Source organism: Podarcis muralis, chromosome 2 (genome assembly GCF_964188315.1).
Source record: "Podarcis muralis chromosome 2, rPodMur119.hap1.1, whole genome shotgun sequence".
NCBI classification, from domain to species: domain Eukaryota; kingdom Metazoa; phylum Chordata; class Lepidosauria; order Squamata; family Lacertidae; genus Podarcis; species Podarcis muralis.
In genome coordinates, this window is record NC_135656.1 from 98,320,278 (window position 1) to 98,338,921 (window position 18,644).

At 43.5% G+C, this 18,644-nt stretch overlaps 1 protein-coding gene across 1 annotated transcript in view; it reads left to right on the forward strand.

Annotated features, from left to right (window-relative positions):
* LRIG1 (leucine rich repeats and immunoglobulin like domains 1) overlaps positions 1-18,644 on the forward strand; it is a 122,910-nt gene that overhangs the window by 39,143 nt on the left and 65,123 nt on the right. The window contains exon 2 of the mRNA XM_028719454.2: positions 16,356-16,427. Within this exon, the coding sequence (XP_028575287.2) occupies positions 16,356-16,427 (72 nt within the window). The remainder of the gene's footprint in view (positions 1-16,355; positions 16,428-18,644) is intronic.

The following is an 18,644-nucleotide window of genomic DNA, read 5'->3' on the forward strand; positions in this document are numbered from 1 at the left end:
GTTTGGTGCGAGTGCGGTGGGAGAAGTGTTCAAAAGTAGCCAGGTGCATTTTGCACCTGGCTTTCGACCACTTGCGACCATCGGCGGATCTTTGGATCTTGACTGTTTTCACACACTAATACCCCATCCTGTAGAATTCAGTTATGTTTTATCTGCACAATCAGAATGAATTTCTGGAACCAAATTGCTTTTTCTGTGCAGCTTGAGCAGGAGCAAAAATAAAAATACAAATTAAGAAGTCAGAAAAGGCCAGTACAGTGGTACCTCGGGTTACATACGCTTCAGGTTATATACGCTTCAGGTTACAGACTCCGCTAACCCAGAATTAGTGCTTCAGGTTAAGAATTTTGCTTCATGATGAGAACAGAAATCGTGCTCCAGCGGCGCAGCGGCAGCAGGAGGCCCCATTAGCTAAAGTGGTGCTTCAGGTTAAGAACAGTTTCAGGCTAAGAACGGACCTCCGGAACGAATTACCGTATTTTTTGCTCTATAACACACACCCGACCATAACACGCACGTAGTTTTTAGAGGAGGAAAACAAGAAAAAAAATATTCTAAACGAAACAGTGGATGTATGATTTTTGTGGTTCATGCTGTGGCCACAGACATGTGATCTGACAGTGAGTTTGGAGTAGCCCAATGCAAAAATCCTGAGGATTCATGTGGATCCATGCTTTGTAACCACGTTTTTGCACCACTGCGGCCCCAGGCAACAGTGGGTGCGTGATTTTTTTGGTGCAAGATGTAGCCATGGACATGCTATGTGATCTGATGGTGAATTTGGGGTGACCCAGTGCAAAAATCCTGAGGATCCATGTGGATCTGTGCTTTGTAACCACGTTTTAAGTGGGGAGGGAAGGAAAAGCACTCAAGGGACAAGGAACATGCGTGGGGTGGGTGGAGAAGAGGGGTATAAGGGGAGAAGGCTCCTCTCCTCTCCCACTTTGCTCCTTTAAAGAAGCAGGCTCTCTGTCCCTCTCTCCTCCCCACTCAGCGGCTCTTCTCCCGCTTTGCTGTTTCAAAGCGAGCCATGGAGGAGGGAAGGAAGGGGAACCATGGATCCTCTGCTCACAACTGCAGCAGATCCCCCCCCCCCCCCCCGCCACCCGTAGGCATTCCCTCCATAACACGCACAGACATTTCCCCTTACTTTCTAGGAGGAAAAAAGTGAGTGTTATGGTGCAAAAAATACGGTAAGTATTTAACCCGAGGTACCACTGTATTACTAAATGGGACCACCCGTCTCTCATAGATTGCTGTTAAACGCCTGCTAGTCTGTGGTGTTTATGGCACCTGACATGTGAAGTAGTTTTGCATGTAATGTTTGGGTGCCAAGTTACCATTGTGTGCGTATTTGCTTAATGAGTTGGTTACATCACTTTTGTCGCCAAGGCGCTTGTGTTTTCCTTCTGGATATTAATTTGAAAAGACTGTGACGTTAAGTAAGTGTTCCCTGTGTCGCAATAGCACAGTTCTCCAGAGGACTGTTAAAATGAGCCATATACTTGGATAGGTTTTGTTGTTGTTTTTTAATTAAAACGTCTAAAGTTGCTAGTAATACATTTCTCTGTTTTATTTAAATATATCTGAAACATGCTGGAAAGGATGAATGTTTATTGTTAAATTAGCCCAATGCGTTTCAGCTTAAGTGTCCTTTCGAAGGACTTGTTTCTGTACAAACTGCTGGAAAAAAACCATCAGTTTCAGAGACCTTGCAAGGCAAAAACTCTTAAAGAGAAGGTAACAAAGCTAGAAACAAAGTAAAAACTCGTAGGTTTTATTTTTCATAGATTTGCCATACGTAGCAAGCTGGAAATGAAATGTCAATATACGTCATCATAAGAAACCTCCTTGTGTTGGTAGCCAGACATTGGATTGTAACTGATGAGGTCATTCTGTTAGTGCAAGGACTACTGCTTGCACAAAAGGACTTCCTCTCCTCTCCCCCCCCTCCAAATCCAGACAGAAGTGGGGACCCCCCAGAACAGATTTATTTGGGGTGGGGGAGTTGCAAGGCGAGGAAGTCCTGTTGCGCAGGCAGATGTCCTTACGCTAAAAGAACAACTTCATTGGATACATACGACGAGTGCTTTTTTTCTGGACGGACGCAGGGGTACGAATACCCCTGAACATTTTGTGAATCTTTGCACTTTTGTCCATTTACTGTATTTATTTCCCCCAATTTGAACTATAAAATGGTGATTTCTTGAGTCAAAACGAGAGTACCCCTAAACATTTTTTAAGGGAAAAAAATAGCACTGCATACAACCCATTATTTATGATTGCCACCAAACCCTTACCCTGTGCAGGATATGGAGACAGTAAGTAAAGGCAGAAGTCTCCCACTGCTTAAAAGGAAAACCCACTGCTTCTTAGCTGCTTGAAAAATGCAGTGGAAATAAGACCTGCAGGTTAAGGGTCTGTATGGTTGCTGGTTGTCCTGCTCACTAAGGTGTAGCGGGGTTACTGGCAGGTGAACCCGTGGATGCTTGGAGATGACAGAGCTTTCAAAAATATGTCACTCTAGTTGAAATACGAAATAATGTAAGTTTACAGATCTGCCTCCAGAGTCCTCCATCTCATTCTGTGTTATGCATAGATCAGCTTTTGCAGCTCGAGAGACATACAAGACAGTTCTCATGCTTGATCAAAAGGGCTCCCTATTGGCTTCATATGAATGAAGGAACTTGAAAAGGAGGCCCAATAATTTTTTAAAAAGAGGCCTCTGGAAAGCGTATCGTTATAGCACTGGCTGCTAGTTGCTCTCAAATAAAAGATCTGAATTTGCCATTGTGGTTTCCCAGCTGCCTGAAAATGTGGGCAAGTTTTTGAGCAGCACGGATTTCTTTCATGAGAACAAGGTTGGGCAGCCCCATAAGCTAGCTGTTCCGTCTGCATTGCAATCTGGACCATTTGAGATCCTGTTCATTTGGGAACCTAGGCAATGGTCCATCTAGCCCAGGGTTATCTGCACACCAGGGTTCCAGGCAGGAGTCTTTCCCAGTCCTACTTGGAGATGCCAGGGTTCGAATCTGGGACCTTCTGTGTGGTTGACCATTGGGCTGCAGTGCTTCCCATGTTCAAAACATGGTGTGCCAAAGGGGACTGGAGGCATAGCTGCATCGTGTGGTTTTGAACTGATGTGAGCACCCTTTGTCATTCTGGAGACTAAAGGTTGTATGCAGCTAAGTTCTGCTTAGAGTAGGCCCACTGAAATTGTACTAGTCATGTCTGTTAATTTCCGTGGGTCTTCTCCAAGCATGAGCCACGTTGGATACAACCTACGTGGTTAGTTGAGAAACCACCATGTGCATTTCCTTCCCACCCACCCAATTTCTCATGTCTAGCTTCACATCTCGTCGTACAAGTATATCTCACCTGTGTCGAAAATGAGACGTGTGTTCCAAGGGACTCCTAAAAACAGATCCAGACTAGAACTCCTATATTATCTTCCCACACAGTATTAAAAGTTTGTGCTGCTGTGACTATCTCCCATGAAATCTGGGGTCTAACATCCTGCTGATTTTTTAATACTTATTTTAAACTTCCCAGTCCTGATCAGATATCAGAGAACAGCTGCAATGACAAACGATCTGTTAACTAATTTATGCTTGTGATATATACACCCACACACAGGTGTCGAGATCCCTCAAGGTATATCTATATTGCTATATATCAGGTTTGACATTTTTAAAATAAATGGATGACTCAATATAGAAAGGGCTGGGGAAGAGGGGGGAAGCCCTTGCATTCCTTTTTAGGTTTCCAAGCCAGTATTCAACTTCTGATCCTACTAAATGGATCCTGTTTTAACTTGATTTATCTTATGCTGATGTGCTGCCAGGATTTTTTTAAAAAAAACCCACAGTACTTTGAAGGAAGCAAAGGCACAAAATTCTCTACAAATTAGTTTGGGCTAAAATGAAATGTTAAATAGCTGGTAATAAAAGGGAAAGATTGTGACTCAGGAAAACTTGCCTTTCAAGATGGCAAGTTTTTCATTGTGTTACATGAGATATGGCTACAGAGATGAGTGTGCAAGCTCATCTTATGGGTTTTTCCAGTAGCTTATGCAGCTAACTTATGCTGGTTTTGTGTACGGTAGCATTGCTGCTCTTTTTTAAAAGGAGTGGGAAGTGATAATTCAACAAAATGATTGGTCTGAACAATATATATATATAATGAAACATAACATAACCAGCATATACCAGCATATAAAATAATTAAATGCAGCAACAGAGGTATTGAAAACCAACTTTAGGGTTCAGCAAAATATATACGTTTTCAGGTGGCACCTAAAACAGATAAAAGTTTCATGAATTGGGGAGGAGAGGGTGTTCCAACTGTGAGGGAGACCATGGAAAACTCCTACTTCTAGGTCACTGCCCTACAATAGTTTGTAGGGCATAAAACCACCAACAGACTCCCCCCCTCCCCCCGATCGTCCATAAGTGGTTGAGCAGGTCTGAATATGGGGAGGTGGCTTTCAGATCCCTTGGTCTCAAGTTGCTCAGGGCTCTGTATGTCAATAACAAGACCTAGAAACAAGACAAGAATGTGGCCTAGTAGATAATTGGCAGCCAATGTAGTTCCCTCAGCTCAAGAGTAATGTTTGTGTGTCCAGGTTCTCCACTCAGCAACCTGGTCTCAGCCTTCTGGACCAGTCACGAGGGAAGCCCTACCTACCTACCGTAGTCCAGTTATGAGGTTACTAACGCATGAGTTGTGGCAGAAAAGCTATCCATGTCCAGGAAAGGGCATACAGTACTTGTTGTGCCAACATAAGTTGATATATCTGTCTGTCTGTCTTTCTGTCTGTTTGTCTACCTATCACAGTGTTGCACTTAATCTGTTACCTAACTCCCATAATGCAAAGAATGAAGTTGATTAATGCAGACGTTGTTCATTATATTTCAGATAGGCTCATAAACATAAGATATATGACGAAAAGCCCCCGAAGGATAAATGAGTAAATGGAAATATATTAATCCCCTTTGGAAAAACAGCAACTGGGGAAAAAGTCACATTGGTAGTACCTTTGGAAGGTAAAGAACAGAAAGCTCAAAATGTATTAGTATACATGTTGAGAAAATTCTTTTTCTAGTGTAACTCTATCTCTTCATGGAGCTTTCTACTTCTAGTGGGTTTTTTAATCCAAGGCTTTCTGGGGGACCATCGGGGGGGGGGGGATGAAATTAGTAAGGTTCCTTACAATTGCCAATTTTCAGGATCCTTTAAATTGCCTGGTGCTTTATTAGTAATAAAAACCCACCACAACTGTGACCACATTATTGGGCATCGATTTCTGAAAAGGAGACGAGGTATACGGTTGTAGAAGCTGTACACCTCCATTTAAGACTGCCAATATTAGGGTTTTGTTTCTTAATCAGAGAAAATCACAACAAACATGTTTGGTCATCAAAGTCTTTTTCATAATTGCAAAGAGAGAGAGAGAGAGAGAGAGAGAGAGAGCATGCTTTTAAGGGGGGGGGGAAACAAGAAGAAAAACAAGACTGTGTCATGATGTCTTCTTTTTTAAGACTGGGATTAAAACCTTGTACCTCCCCATGTGCCGTTTATTATGGTATGTGGTTTTCAGCATAAATCATGAGTAGCCAATCTGTACCACAAATGCAACAGGGACTAATGGTTTGTGGCATGCCTGGATGGGGGTGGGAAGGAGAGAGTTTACAGACCAGGGCCCCATCTGCACTATACATTTAAAGTGGCACCATACCCCTTTAAACCGTCATGGCTTCCCACCACAGAAGAATTATGGGTAGTGCTGTTTATTAAGGATGCTGAGATTCCTTCGGAGGCCCCTACTCCCCTCTCATAGAACTACGGTTTCCAGAGTGGTCTAATGGTTAATCCTCCTTCCCAGCAACTTCTGGGAATCGAAGTTCTGTGAGGGGAGTAAGAGTCGCCTAACAACTCTCTTGGCACCTTTAGCAAACCACACTTCCCAGGATTCTTTGCAGGAAGCCATGACAGTTTACAGTGGAATGATGCTGCTTTAAATGAATAGTGCAAATAGGGCCCAGGGATATACTGGGGTTCAGGCCTGTCTGAATTGGTACTGAAGAATGCACTAGCATAGTGCTATTTTTGGTGTTAATTTAAGCTAGCTTTCACTGATACAGGCATTACACACCCTGCCTGTGATGTTTAAAGTTACTTCTTCTGCATTGGTCTGCATTAGTTGCTAACATTTAGCTTATGTTTTTAATTATTGGCTTTATCTGTTATTGGGCATCCTTGGAACTCCTCCTGGTGTTCTCAAGTGGGGTCGAAATATTCAGATGGTTAGGTAAGTAGTTGAGGCCTTCATGGTGTGGAGCACCACGAGGAGGAGCAAAGTAGGGTTTTAAATCTTGTTTTATATCTGCTGCAGGTACTTTTTGTCTGATTTCTCCTCAGTACTCAACGACCACTATGTCCATGCCTTTGGAAGCAAGAGCAACAAATCCGAGAGTCTGGGCTTACCATGGCTTGTGAACCTGATGGCTTGATTCTGACAAAACAAGCCACAACCAGTATGCCATGGTTTGTCCTCAGTTTACCGCTCATGGTTTGTTTTTGGGGAAAACAAACCACCAGTGCTGGTTCACATCCCACAGCAAGGCCAGGCTTGTTGTTATTGCTTCTGACTCCAGAGAGGGAAGAGGGAATGGAGAGTGATTTGGCAGCATGCAAGTAGCACAGTGCCTTGTCCGTGGTAAGCCAGGCATAGGCAAACTCGGCCCTCCGGATGTTTTGGGACCACAGCTCCCATCATCCCTGACCACTGGCCCTGTTTGCTAGGCATGATGGGAGTTGTAGTCCCAAAACACCTAGAGGGCTGAGTTTGCCCATGCCTGGTGGTAAGCTGTGGTTTATGGCTCACCGTGAAGCATTGGACAACATTGCTGCAGGCCCGCAGATGTCCTAATAAAACCTTTTAAATTTCAACATCATGCACCACAACAAAGCCTGGATTAGGTTGCAGAATAGAGGGAGAGATGAAAATCAGGCCTATTCTGTTTCCTTGGTTGAGAGACCAGCTGCTTAGTGGCTGCCCTTCCATTACAATATCTGATCTGTTTCTACCCTAGCCGGTCATTATAAGAACTGCCGCTTTAAGAACTTATCCCTGAGCTTTCTTTCCCCCCTTCTTCTTCTTTGTTTTTTTCCTCCCGTGTTTGTGTCTTTTAGAGTGTAGGCCGAGACTGTCTTCCTGCTAATCTTCGTAAGCTGCTCTGGGTGCCTTCTTTGGGTAAAGAAATTGGGGTAGGAAGTCTTAAATAAATAGAAAGAGTGACACGCTCCAAATGAGAAATTGCCTGCATTGGCACACATAAACAAACAAAGCCAAGTCATCAAGCGGTACTTATTGATTTAAAGCGTTTCTGCCGCAAAGTGACAGGCTAACAAGCTGAGAGAAGTCAAAGCAAAAGGATGAAGCCATGAGAACACAGCGACAAAGAGCAAGTCAATCACAGTCAGCCCGTCTTTTATTACGGCCATAAGATCTGTTCAGGTTGAAATAATAGACCACAAATAATAAGGAAGAAAAGCAGCAAAAAGTGCTGCATTTCCAGTTTAGTTAATGCTGGCAATCAGCTGAGCTCTTAAGTGCATAACATTTTTTTATATAAAAAAGTCAGTCACTTCCTTGGTAATATATGGGACTTTATCTGATATCCTGTCCTTGGCAGAAGCTTTGGCATGCGGCTCCCAGAGGATTTGATTCAAGGCAACGCAGTCCTTGGAGCCAAAAAGGTTAGCCACTTCTCTAGCAAAGTGTACATCAGCTCTTACCTGGATGCCTCAGAAAAGGATGAATTATAAGGTATTTTCAGTTGGAATAAAAAAGCACCATATTAAAGGTGCAGGTGTTACTAACTTCAGGGACTCCCACCTTAAATGGATGCAATCTGTATTGGAAACACAAATCAAAGCAGTGCCAGTTGCTAACAGCAATGCTAACACAAACTAAGTACCTAAAAACTACAGCCCGAGTCATAAATCCTCTGCAACAAGTCATGGTGAACTTGGCAGCCTTTGTCTGATGCTGTTAGTAATAGGAAGAACTTCAGTGGGAGGGAGTTCCATAGTTCCAACCTTGTCACTACAGTGGTGCCTCGCAAGACGAAATTAATTCGTTCCACGAGTTTTGTCGTCTTGTGATTTTTTTCGTCTTGCGAAGCACAGTGTCGGGAAAGTTTTGGAAAAGCTTCAAAGACCCCAAAAAGCTTTAAAAACCTCAAAAAAGGCTACCACACCGCGTTCTATGAGTTGCTCCTCGAAGTCAAGTCGCAACTGTATTAACGGTGTTAAGAAAAAGGAAACAAACTTGCAAGACGTTTCCAGCAAGCCCATAGGGAAAATCGTCTTGCGAAGCAGCTCTTGCGAGGCATTCGTCTTGCGAGGTACCACTGTAGTTGCCTTGCTTGCAGAGATGAGAACAGCTAGAACGAAGGGCCTCTGAAGATTATCACAGCTGCCAGTCAAGCTGAGAACACAACAAGAAAGCATATTTATAGTTGTAAAACTTCAGCAAGCTGTTTTCACGAATCTTGTTTACAAATACAACCCCTCCCTATAGGTGTTGTGAATTTTAATCGATCTAATTTTGTGAGGTTTTTTTCATTCCACTCTTTTTTTTTCTGCGGAGGGGAGGGAGGCTCAGGCGAGACCTTTCTGTATTAATAGCTAACTAAGACCAGAGAGAGAGAGAGAGAGAGAGAGAGAGAGTCGCTCCCAGAAAGATGAATAAACACTCCTAGTAAGTACAGTGCCTGCTCTCGAAAAGGGTAATAATGATTGATTGCTTTGCGGTTTCACTTTCACAGAAGTCCATACTCAGTGATTGGAGAAAGGTTTGGCTGGGGCCACAGTTCTAACTCAAGACAATAGCTTTATTCCGACTTGCCAGTGTTGTAACGATTAAACTATGCTTTGTGCAATAAATTTATTTGCAAAGTAGGTGGCTTCGTTTTGCTCTTGTGGGGTTGGTTGTTGGTTTGGATATCTTGGTTTGTTTTTAACATAAGGATCAGACGTCCTGTCTGTTAGCTTTGGGGGTAGTTAACATTACAGCTTCTGCACAATTAAAACCGAAATGGCCTAGCTCCTCTCCCCTTCCTTTTTACCCTCCTGAACTGTGTCACTATTTATGATGCAATAGCGGGTAATCCGGCAAATTTCTTTTTATGTAGAGGTTCATGGTGGAAAGCATCCTTCTGACAGATATTATCAGCATTGTGCTTTACCTTTTGGAGCAGAGCTGCAACAGATTCAGGTTGCTGTGTGCTTTGCAAACTGAATGGGCATGCAGCAGGGAGGTTTGTGAATGGGCTTTCCTTTATTAGCTTTGCTGATAACCCCAACCCCCCCCCCCAAGTTCCTCATCCTGCTTGCCAGTCATCACTGGGTGAATAGAAATCATTTTCTTTAGGCAATGCCGATGAACAGAACTAGCAATTTTTCACTTTATTTGCTGCAATTAAGAACGGGCAAATGTATGCCTCTGTTTGCCGCACAATGGAGTCTTTGACTCTGCTCTGGTTTCTGAAGCAGAGGAGCGTGGCGTCCTGATGAGATGTCTTTTGTAGCTCGTAGTTAATGGCAGCCTATGTTTTGGGCTGTTCTATTGTGAGCAAATAAGGGATGCGGGTGGCGCTGTGGGTAAAAGCCTCAGCGCCTAGGGCTTGCCGATCGAAAGGTCGGCGGTTCGAATCCCCGCGGCGGGGTGCGCTCCCGTTGCTCGGTCCCAGCGCCTGCCAACCTAGCAGTTTGAAAGCACTCCCGGGTGCAAGTAGATAAATAGGGACCGCTTACTAGCGGGAAGGTAAACAGCGTTTCCGTGTGCGGCTCTGGCTCGCCAGAGCAGCGATGTCACGCTGGCCACGTGACCCGGAAGTGTCTCCGGACAGCGCTGGCCCCCGGCCTCTTGAGTGAGATGGGCGCACAACCCCAGAGTCTGTCAAGACTGGCCTGTACGGGCAGGGGTACCTTTACCTTTACCTTTATTGTGAGCAAAACAGGAGATGGAAGGTCTCTGGTAGTATAATCCCATGCCTACTTTTTCTTAGGTTTGCTTGTAAGCCTCTCTCTTTGGTCTGGCTTTGTCCCCTTGGAGTGCAGAATCGTAAGGCATTTTGCTCTAAAGATGCACCTGTACTTCAGTGGGTTTCACGTGTTCCTTCTACAAACATTACTTGCTCCTATACAAAATTCTACCTACCTACACACAAACACACACACAATTTTCATGAACCCTGACAGATAGAGTCTCTGAGCCCTGGTGACAAAGGTAGCAAGCGAGTGAGTAAGCTGTGCTCAGTGGGAGAGTACCTGCTTGTGGTATGCAGAAGGTCCCAGGTTCAATCCCTAGCAGGTAAAGGTAAAGGACCTCTGGACAGTTAAGTCCAGTCAAAGGCAACTATGGGGTTGCGGCGCTCATCTCGCTTTCAGGCCGAGAGAGCCGGCATTTGCCTACAGACAGCTTCCTGGGTCATGTGGCCAGCAGGACTAAACTGCTTCTGGCGCAACGGAAACCAGTGCACACAGATAGACATTTACATTCCTGCCACAGTGGTACCTATCTATCTACTTGCACTGGTGTGCTTTCAAACTGCTAGGTTGGCAGGAGCTGGGACAGAGCAATGGGAGCTCACCCCATTGTGAAGATTCGAACTGCCAACCTTCTGATCAGCAAGTCCAAGAGGCTCAGCGGTTTAGACCACAGCATCACCCGCGTCACTAGCATCTCCAAGTAGGAGGTAGGGCTGGAAAAAGACCCCCTTCTGAAATCCTGAAGACCTGTTGTCAGTCAATGTTGACAAGATGGACCCATGGAGCCAGATGAACCAATGGTCTAACTGTGTATAGGACAGCTTCCTCTATCCAAGTCCTGCCAGATCAGACCTAAGGTCAATTTAGTCCAGCAGCCTTTTAGCTATTGTGACAAGTAGTCATTGAGGCCTTATCCTCCAGGAATTTGGGGCACATTTCGGCAACATACATTTAAAGTACACTCAAAACACGTTTAAAGTACATCTTCCCCCAAAGAAGCCAGGGAACTAGTTTCTTAAGGCATCCTAGGAATTGTAGATTGGGGGTGGTGGGGCAAGCTACATTGGAATGTGCTTTAAATGTAAGGTGTGGATCTGCCCTAAGTCTAATCTACATTTTGGTGACCATCTTTGGTTCCCGTCTTGTGGCAGTAAGTTCCATAGCTGAACTATGTGCTGTTTGAAGAATACAGTCCCAAACACTTACTTTTTAAATCCTCTGATAAGTGGAAGAGAAAATGAATCGGAAATGGAAAAGGCCGGGGTGGGGGGGATAGAGATCCTTTAGGATACTGGAAAAGGACTTTATGAAACAGGACAATGGGTGGAATTGAAACTTCTTTCTTGCTTGCCATCCACATATTCGGGGATATTTTGTTAGTAAAAAGTGAAGCATTAACTCTACTTCAACACAGGCTTTCAGAAGCTCCAGTTGTGGATTCATTCCACTGGACTAGACTGGAGGAAGTCATTTTATCCATAGACTTTATTGTTCTCCAGTCCCAAAGTTCCTAAACCAGTTTAAGAATGACAGGACCTCTGCTGGGTTGGATCAGATGCTGATCAGTTTTTTATTCTTTCTTTCGTGCTCAGTGTGCAGCTACTGAGGGGTGGGGCACTGCCCTCTTCTATGCTTGGATCCATAGTTACATGTTTAATACAAAAAAGGAGACTCGCAGTTTTGCACTAAGTCCTTTCCCCCCTTGTAATCAGTGTGCAACTGTTTATTGTGGGATTAGCGTTTAAGCACTGAGCTGGCTAGTATAAATGCAGGAAACCGCAGGAAAGTGCATTGCAGGATATTGGGGGAAGAGGAAAAGCAGCAAGTTTATTTTCTAAGGCGAACTTTCACCAGCCTGGCTGTTCCATGTACCTGATTATGTGATGTAACTTTGAACCAATGCTAGGGTCTAAAATGTATTGAGCACCAATTCTTTTCTTGTTACCCTGCAATTTCCAACAATTCAGATTTGGCCAAATTAGGTAACTTCTCCCCATGAGCAGATCTGTCTTAAATTCTGCACGTAGAATCATTTTAGGAAACTTTACGAGGGTAGCTTGCTCGACTATTGTATGCTACATATTATTATTATTATTATTATTATTATTATTATTATTATTATTATTATTATTATTGACAAATGCATGCTCGCTTTCCCTACAGCTTCCCCTTTTCCGATTTTACCCTGCAGTAGGGAATAGGAAAGGGAATTCATATCTGGCCTCTCAGAATCTGTGAACGAGTTTAATAGGCTTGACGTTCAGCCACAGACTGTTTCGAAAAAAGCTTTTCCGAGAAGGGGTTCTTTTTGGTTTTCCACTATGCACTTGTCCCTTCATAAGCAACTCAGTGACTTCCCCTCCCTTGTTCCATTCAGATCCAGCCATGTGTGCACAGTGCTCTGTTTTGCCATGCTTAAAGCATCTGCAAGAGATTGTTTTTTGGGTTTGGGTGGGGTGCCTATTCAGTAAAGCTGCAGACTAGGCAGCTATCTTTCGACAGATTAGCCAGAGGAATTTCTATTGCGAGATTTTGATTGTTCAAGGGCCCTTTGGTTCCTTTTGTGTGTGAAACGGTGAAAAGTTGTGTTAGGACAAAGGCTGACAAAGTGTTTAATGAAAGCTGCGTTTGGAATTAGCAGACATTCCTAGACTTTCTCCCCTCCCCTTTTGCTGTCTCTCTTCTGTTAGCAAAAGGTGCCAAAAAGTTTTGGATAAAGTGTGCTGCATTAGCAATGACGGGTACATGTCTGTGAGCTAATCTGATGAAACCTTCAACTTGTTGAGTTAAAAAAAAAATCCAATAGAACTATGACTTTATGGATCCATGCATTTTGTACAAGAAATACAAGAGTTGAGATTTGTGTGTGTCTACATGCTTGTATTGACTTCCTTCTTGTCTTCAAATGAAAAATAAAAGAGATAAATTCATCTCATCCTGTAATTACTCATAGGAATACAGGGCATATAGAATTAGCTCTTTTGTTATTGGCATAATTTTATGTAGAAATTCTGCAGAAAGATATGACAGTCTTTTTCTTCCAAGAATCCTTTTCAGTCATGCCACTATTTCATTCCCATTTTACAGACTAGAACCTGGGTCTGGGAGGCTTAATTTGATGTTTTTTACTGTTTTGCTTTAGGATTGTTATTTCCCCTATGTTATTCTAACTGAGATCAGGACATCTAATTTTAGTAATATATACCGTAAGTAGGCAAATGAATAAAGAAGCCCCTCCACCTTTTTTATGGGAACAAACAAACCTTTCTGTTTCTTTTAGAGCCTTGGAGTTTAATGAAGTCATTCAGATCTGTGAGACATATGAATGAAATTGCAACTCTCGGAACATCTGCTATTACTTACACAAGTGTGTCTCACTCTTTGCTCATGTTGTGCATTCTTTTGGGGAGAATTTTTGACTCCAGGGCTGATATGCTCCCTTACCTGCTCATTTCCCTCTTTGTCTCACTGACAAGCTCAGACTTGACTTTGTGGTGTGTGCATATGCATTTGAGGAAGGCATTCTTTGTCATCGTAATCTGGATAAATTGCGTTTTTTGTTCACTCTCATTTCTTGGGATGTATTGATTTAGGTTTCAAAGCACCTTGGAGAGCAGTAGCAATCGGGTGTCTTTTGTTACATATAGAAATTTCTCTGAATTCTGCTAGCCATGGTGTCTGTGTTCTACCTCCACTGTCAGAGGTACTATGGCTTTGTAAACCAGTTGCTGGGGAAATTGTTGTTGTGCTCAAGTCCATTTGGTGGTCATCCCATATGCATCTGGTTGGCCACTGTGAGAACAGAATGCTGGACTAGAGGGACCTTTGGCCATAATAGTGCTGCCTGCTTCCGGCCTGGAGAGGAAACCTAGTCCTTTGCAAGAAGTATGGATGGGATGGAGGGGAAATGACATACGTAAATCCCCTGCTTTGAGCCAGCTTCTGGCATTAATTCTGGTGTCATGGATTTCCATTGCGATGTGATTTAAAACAACAACAGCACCCACTGTTTGGCACCTGGGATATTATATATATTTAAAATAATGCTAGATATGCACGTTTGTTTCCTGCACTTGATAAGACAGAAATGCAGGGTGAAGTTGGGAGTTGTAATTTAGAAGGCATAATGCAAGATCACGCTGCAGTCAACATTTCATTCTGGTGGATCAACATTTTGCAAAATAACTTGCGTTTATCAGTTCTGAAGATATCTAATTCTGAAGCTAGTTTCTTATCCCTTAACCTTGCTTTCAATCATCCTTGCTGCTCTCTTTTTTTCCCTGCTGCCCTAGTCTACAAGGATTTATTGTTTCATACCAGGGGAATAAGACTGGCTCAGCATGTCACACTTAACAGAAAATCTGAAGTTATGCTGTCACTGGCCAGACGAAAAGGATGTAGAAGGTGGGGAAAAGGGACTGACTTGAAAGTACACACAAGAGAGGTTGCCAGGGGATAGCGACCACTCTTTCCCTGGTGAAATTAAAAGCCTTTCCTTTGGAAATCTGACCTCTAGCTTTTGTTATGGCTGACCAAGTTAGTTGAGGCAGGGGGGGAATTAACCTTGGGTACGAATTCTAGTAGGTGGCACAGGAAGTTGCAGGAGTAGTTCGTGTGGTGGCTTCCAGATGCTGTTGGACTACAACTCCCATCATCTTTCATTATTTGCCATGCTAGATGGGAGATGGAGTCCAAGATCATCTGGAAGGGAACCACGTTGGCTATCCTTTGAGTCAAATGCTTGTATTAAACACTTATATTTGAGTAAGCAGCACTGGACACAGGGGGATTCACGTCTAAGTAATTACAGACATAGGATTGCATTGGTTCATAGACAGACCTGCATGCACGGTGGTCTTTCAGAGCTAACATTAAAACCCTTCACCTGTGCCCAAGCCCGTTACAGTTGAAATTCATTATAGTGTTGAAATTAAGAGTGACTCAATCTTTGTCTCAGTCATGTCATGATTGTGCAGCTTTTAATATAGATAGATGATAGATAGATAGATAGAGAGCAAAATTCTGGTTGGTGCCAGCATACTAATGAGAATCTTTTCCTGTATGCCTGCTGTCTTTAAGGTAGATGGTGACACTCTTTCAGTATCCCTTGCATGCTATGCTCTGACAATGAAATCATGTAGTTTACACCTTTGTCTTTGGTCTTCATTGTGGTAGAAGTTGATGGATGTCTGGCCGACTCCCCCCTCCCCGCTGGAGATGATTACCTGAAGTTAAATGGACTTACAACCAGGTCAACAATTCTTAAGGAACGCAGATGGGAAATAGCTGATGTTCTAACAAAAATATGCGGCCATCACAAAAATTGGTGTCCTTGATGGAGCACTGGAAAGTTGTCAATGTAACACTAATTTTTTTAAAAAAGGGTTTGCAGAGAGCCTAGAAACTGTGAGCCTATTTTGTCTGATGTCTGTCCTGGGTAAATGATGGAAAGCATTATTAAAACAAGAATTTTGAAGTACCGGTACATAGAAGAAACATCACGCTGGGAAAGAATCCACATGGCTTTTGCAAAGGGAATCCCTTCCTCTCCAACCTTTTGGAGTTCTCCATAGAAGGGGTGATCTGGTAGACATATTTGTGGACTTGTTGAAAGCTTTTGACAAAGTCCTTCACCAAAGGCTGAATTTTAAGATCTTCCCCGAAGGTCTTGCTCTGGGTTGACCCCATTGCCATACAGGGCAATAGGTAAACAATCCACAAATACGTCTATCAAGGGCTATCTGCCATGGTAGCTAAATGGAATTTCATTCAGAGGAAGTCAACCTTTCAATACCAGTTACCAGTGTGAGAGGCAAAGACCTGCTTGAGCCTCCTAAAAGCTTTAGGATGCCCACTTTTGGTAGTAAGTTGTTGGACTAGAAGGACAATTTTATCTGATCTAGGCAGGACTCTTAGGAACATAGGAAGTTGCCATATATGTCATTATGCTCTTGGCAGCTTCACAGTTGCATGATCATGCTCCCTTCGGTAAAGACTTGAGCACCTTTTTGGAGAGAGCTGTAAAGACTTTTTAAATATTAGGCTTAGCTTTAGGTGGCTGGGTATTGAACCGGTTTCAAATAACGGAGCTTGCTTCTCCGCCTGTTATGTAGAAGGACCAATCTGGTGAGCAGAGTGCATTTTCCTCCTGTGTGCACTCACAGGTAAATGCCCGTATATAAAACACTGCTAACTAATCTTGCTGTGCAAGCCCTTAATAATTAAGATTGCCACAGTTTTGCTGAGTGAAGTGACTGCCAGGTATGCTGATTCGACTGTCTCTTTATTTTTAACAGAAACCTGAGCCACAACAAGTTGACGGAGATTGATCCTTCTGATTTCTCTAACCTGCCAAACCTACGGGAAGTGTAAGTATTTCCTTCAGAAAGGACTTTAATCTTGGCTTCTCCCCCCACCCCCTCCCCGTGCCGCCTTCACTTCGATTCCGGCTGGGATGGCAGCAGCAAAATGTATACTTTACCGTGACATGCTTTCATTGTATTGCTAGCTTGCATCAGCAGATTAAATCTGAGCCATTGTTTTTCTTTCATAGTGTACCTGTATGCTTTTTCTTTTTTAATTAAGCAGTCAATTAGCGGAACACAACATCTCAATTAAACCGCAATACATTTATTGGAAATCATTGATGTTTTGTCTGCCTCCGTTTGTCTCTTCCCCACTCTGCCTGTGCATTTCATAAGTTGGAATTAGCCAGAGTAGTTCAGGTAACCACACCTGGCTGTGTGGATACACTTTCATCTGGCAAGGCGGAATGGGCTCAGCTGTGACATCTGATGCTAACCTCTCCCCCCCCACCCCCCGAATCTCTCGGGAAAACAAAGGTGTAGTGTACTGTACTACAGAATTATTAACTCGTTCTCCTCCCACCTTCTGTTTGCTTGTCTGCGAGACAAGGTGGAGATTTTGGGTTTAGTAGCGTGGTGGAAAGATTGCTTTGGCACCAGTTTGTAGTAGTGGAAGCCAGGAAAGAAAAGAGAAATGTTAAGTTTCCTTGTAAAAGTTTATTCCCATACCGGATCGTGGTCCATTTCTCTTACTGTAGCTTATATTCAGGTGGAAGGCTGTGAAAAAGGCATTAGGTTTATGTAAGGAAGGGCTGTACAGTGGTACCTTGGGTTAAGAACTTGCCGTATTTTTTGCTCTATATGACTCACTTCTTCCCTCCTAAAAGGTAAGGGGAAATGTGTGTGCGTCTTATGGAGCGAATGCAGGCTGCGCAGCTATCCCAGAAGCCAGAACAGCAAGAGGGATTGCTGCTTTCACTGCGCAGCAATCCCTCTTGCTGTTCTGGCTTCTGAGATTCAGAATATTTTTTTTCTTGTTTTCCTCCTCCAAAAACTAGGTGCGTCTTGTGGTCTGGTGCGTCTTACAGAGTGAAAAATACGGTAGTTCATTCTGGAGGTCTGTTCTTAACCTGAAACTGTTCTTAACCTGAGGTACCACTTTAGCTAATGGGGCCTCCTGCTGCCGCTGTGCAGCCGCCGTGCAATTTCTGTTCTCATCCTGAAGCAAAGTTCTTAATCTGAGGTACTATTTCTGGGTTAGCGGAGTCTGTAACCTGAAGCGTCTGTAACCTGAGGTACCACTGTAGTTCAGTGGTAGAGCAATTGCCTTGCATGCAGAAAGTTTCAGGTTCAATCCCTTACAGCCCCAAGTAGGTCTGGGAATGTCATAGAATCATAGGATTGTAGAGTCAGAAGGGACCCTGACGGTCATCTCGTACTGCTCCCTGCAACGCAGGAATCTCAACTCATCTATGACACATGACCACCCAAACCTCTGCTTAAAAACCTCCTGCCTGAAATTTGGAGAGGTGCTGCCAAACCACCATAGACACATTGCGCATGACCCAGGGAGGCCACTTAAATTCAACATCTGCATGTTGAGCTCTTGCTGTCTCTCCCTGGTCACCTTTAGGATCACTTACGCAGGGATGGGGAACCTGCATCCCTGCAGATGTTGATGGGCTACAGCTCCCATCATTCCAGACCACTGGCCTTTCCGGGTGAGGCAGATGGGAGTTGGAAGTCCCAACAGCTTCCGGAGGGGCGCAAGCCAAGTTTTGACAGCCATAGGAAGTCATCCTGAACATTACAGGACCGGGGTGGGTGGGTGTGTCATCTGAATGTGGAGGTAATTGTCTTTGCCATAGTACCCCTGTATGGCGGTAATATGGGGTTCTAGCATAAGGAAGCACAGTGTTCTGTTTCATAGATCAGGAAAAAAACCATGCTTGTTCATATATATATATAGAGAGAGAGAGAGAGAGAGAGAGAGAGATAGATTTGATTTTCTGCTATCAATTTTTAAAAGAAATGAGTAGCAAATTGAGTAAAGCTTCTTTCCCAAACATTTCTCTTTTTACAAAAAAGAGAGAGAGTAAAAATAAATAAATAAATCTAAGTGCCTTTCAGCGAATCCTCAAGAGAACTGTGCTATTTTTGAGCAGGATCCATTTCAGCATGACATTAGCCTGGCAACTGGGCTGTAAATATTTTATACTGAGTAGCACTCCCACCTCCCCTTCTTTACCGCACAGAGGAGCACGATCAAAGGGGCTAGAG